Here is a 2,687-nt window from a genome sequence, read left to right as displayed (position 1 = left end):
GGGGGGGGGAGTTGGGCCCCTGCCACAGAGGGGTGGACAGTCTTGGACCTGCCAAGGTACAAGGTGTAGGGACGGGGCAGTGGGGTTGGAAGGAGACTGGGGGGGTGCTTGTGAGGACAGAATGAGGGGATAAAAGAACAGTGGTTAACAGAGACAAAAAGAGTAAGAAACAAATCGAGACAGAGAAAAAGGAGGAAAAAAAAAACAAAGAGAGATGGAGAGGGAGAAAAGGAGCAAAATACAGAGACATGAAGAGAAAGAAGAAAAAGAGAGACTCAAAGGAAGAGTAAGAGAGACGGAGAGACAGGAAAGAGGGAGAGACTCAGGAGCAGAAAAGGAGAGTGAGACAGAAATGCAGAGAGACTCACAGATAGAATCATGGCGAGACAGACAGGAAAGAGATGGAGTTGGAGATGAGGAGGCAAGACACTGTCCCCAGAGAAGACAGAATGTGCCCCAGGGCCTAGAGAAGGTTGATGGTGGGTACACTGACAGGCCCGTCTCTTTCCCAGCACAACCCCAACCCAGGGCCTAGCTGTGAGCCTGTCTACGTAGGCAATACAATGGGTCGCTTAGGCAGGGGAAGGTGGTCTTCTTTATCTCTGTCACTTCACCCTACAGACAGGGAGACCAAGGCCTTCAGATTCACAGGGCAAGTCAAGTAAGGGGGTAGGTTTCCTGACTCCTCAACTGGGGTTGTGTGCAGAAGGGTATGATCAGGGGTGTGGGAACATTGAGAAAGACATTAAAATAAGGCCAGAGGACCCAGAGAGAAACACGAAGGAAGAGACAAACAAGCAGAAAGTGACAGAGCGGGAGAGATATACAGACATTCAAAGAGATGAGTGGAGAGGGAAAAAGAGAAACAGAAAAATATAGAGAGAGCAAAGAAAGAGATAAAAGAGAGATAAAGATGGAAAGAGAATCAGAGACATGGGAAGACAGACAAGGGAAGGAGGAAAAACAGACATTTATAAAAGCACAGAGAGAGCATAGAAAATGGGAGGGAAATACAGAGAGCCAGACTTGACAAGAAGCAGGGTAGGGGAAAAGAGACACAAGAAGACAAGAGATACGCACAGAGAAGAATAGAAGCAAAGGGGCAAGGACCCCTGTCACCACCTTCTATCCAGCAGACGGGGAAACTAAGGCCTGAGGATGGTGGGGACTGAAGGAGCTGGAAAGCAGAACTATGGCAGACCTCTCCAGAGGGCACGGTACAGGCTGAGGGAACACCTCCCACCTGTCCCCCTCCTCAGAGGAAGCCACAGGCCTTGGGGTGATTTCAAAAGTTGGGCGGGGATGGCAGAGATAAGCAGTGGGGGTACTGACCCCCCCATGAAACAGGGAGGAACTGAGGGGGCCCTCTGTCTGCACACCCAACGGAGGTGGAGGAGGGGAGAGTCAAGCCGGAAACCATGGGGTTTCTGAGAAAGTCAGAAGGCAAGATGCAACAGATAGGGATGAAGTTGGGGAGACAAGAGGCTGAACCCCAAGGTCTGGGGAATGACCAAGGGGTTCAAGGGACTCTGGTTCTGCAGCTCAGCCCACCCCACCTACAAACTCCTAGGAGGGTGAGGGGGTGGAGGTAGAGGGAGAAGAGAAAGTGGAGGAGGAGGAGAGGAGAAAATGAGAAGGAGAAAGAGATGAGCAGAAAGGGGGGCAAAGGAGAATGATGAAGACAAAAGAAGGGAGGGGAGGACAAAGGAGGAGAAGGAAAGAGGAGTGAAGCAGTTGTTGAATGGGGAAGGGGGGAAAGCTAAAAAAAAGGGGAGGGAGAGGAGGAAGAGACAGAAGGAGAGAAGAGATAGGGGACCAGGGAGAAAAGACAGACAGGGAGAGGAAGAGGAAGAAGGGAAAAAGAGAGCAGGGAGGAAGGAAGGCGGAGGAAGAGTAGAAAGTGAAGGAAGAGGGGGAGAGGAGGAGAAAGAAGAGATGGGGAGAGAAAATGAAGAGGAGACAAAACAGAAGAGGAGTAAAAGGGGGGTGTGGAGGAGAGAAAAGGAGGAGAGGAAAGATAAGAGGAAGAAGGGAAAAGTGGCAGGATAGGGAGTAAGAGAACTGAATGGAAGATAAGGGAAGATGAGGGTGGACAGAGGAGGCAAGAGGAGGGTACTAGGGAGGTGGAAAAGCGGGGTAAGAGGATTGAGGGAATGGAGTGGGAGGAGGGAGAAGGGAGGAAGAGAGGGAGGGGGGGTTCTGTGTCTGAGGACCCCTCCTGTCCTCACAGGTCAAACCCCAGAGGCCCCATGGAGTTCCCTGGCCTCGGGGCCTTGGGGACCTCCGAGCCCCTACCCCAGTTTATGGACCCTGCCTTGGTATCTTCACCACCAGAATCGGGGGTCTTCTTTCCCCCCCACTTCAGGTGGACAAAATATTGGAGTTTCAGCTTCAGCATCAGACCTTCCAATGAATATTCAGGACTGCTTTTCTTAGGATTGACTGGTTGGATCTCCTTACAGTCCAAAGTAGTATCAAGAGTCGTCCCCGAAACACAGTTCAAAAGCATCAATTCTTCAGCACTCAACTTTCTTATAGCCCAACTCTCATATCCATACATGACTACTGGAAAAACTTAGCTTTCAAGATGGACCTTAGTGGTAAAATAATGTCTCTGCTTTTTAATATGCTGTCTAGGTTGGTTATAGCTGTTCTTCTAAGGTAGTAAGTATCTTTTAATACCGTGG

General features: G+C 50.2%; 1 protein-coding gene across 1 annotated transcript in view; it reads left to right on the top strand.

The window, feature by feature from the left end:
* The first annotated feature begins 2,074 nt into the window (after positions 1–2,074).
* The window catches only part of GATA1 (GATA binding protein 1 (globin transcription factor 1)), a 3,622-nt gene continuing 3,009 nt past the window's right edge, over positions 2,075–2,687 (top strand). The window contains exon 1 of the mRNA XM_010844350.1: positions 2,075–2,365. Within this exon, the coding sequence (XP_010842652.1) occupies positions 2,154–2,365 (212 nt within the window). The 5' untranslated portion in view covers positions 2,075–2,153. The remainder of the gene's footprint in view (positions 2,366–2,687) is intronic.

Source organism: Bison bison, unplaced genomic scaffold, assembly GCF_000754665.1.
Source record: "Bison bison bison isolate TAMUID 2011002044 unplaced genomic scaffold, Bison_UMD1.0 scf7180017864200, whole genome shotgun sequence".
NCBI classification, from domain to species: Eukaryota; Metazoa; Chordata; class Mammalia; order Artiodactyla; family Bovidae; genus Bison; species Bison bison.
The sequence above is the reverse complement of the archived record's forward strand: the minus strand, read 5'-3'. Positions and strand labels throughout refer to the sequence as shown.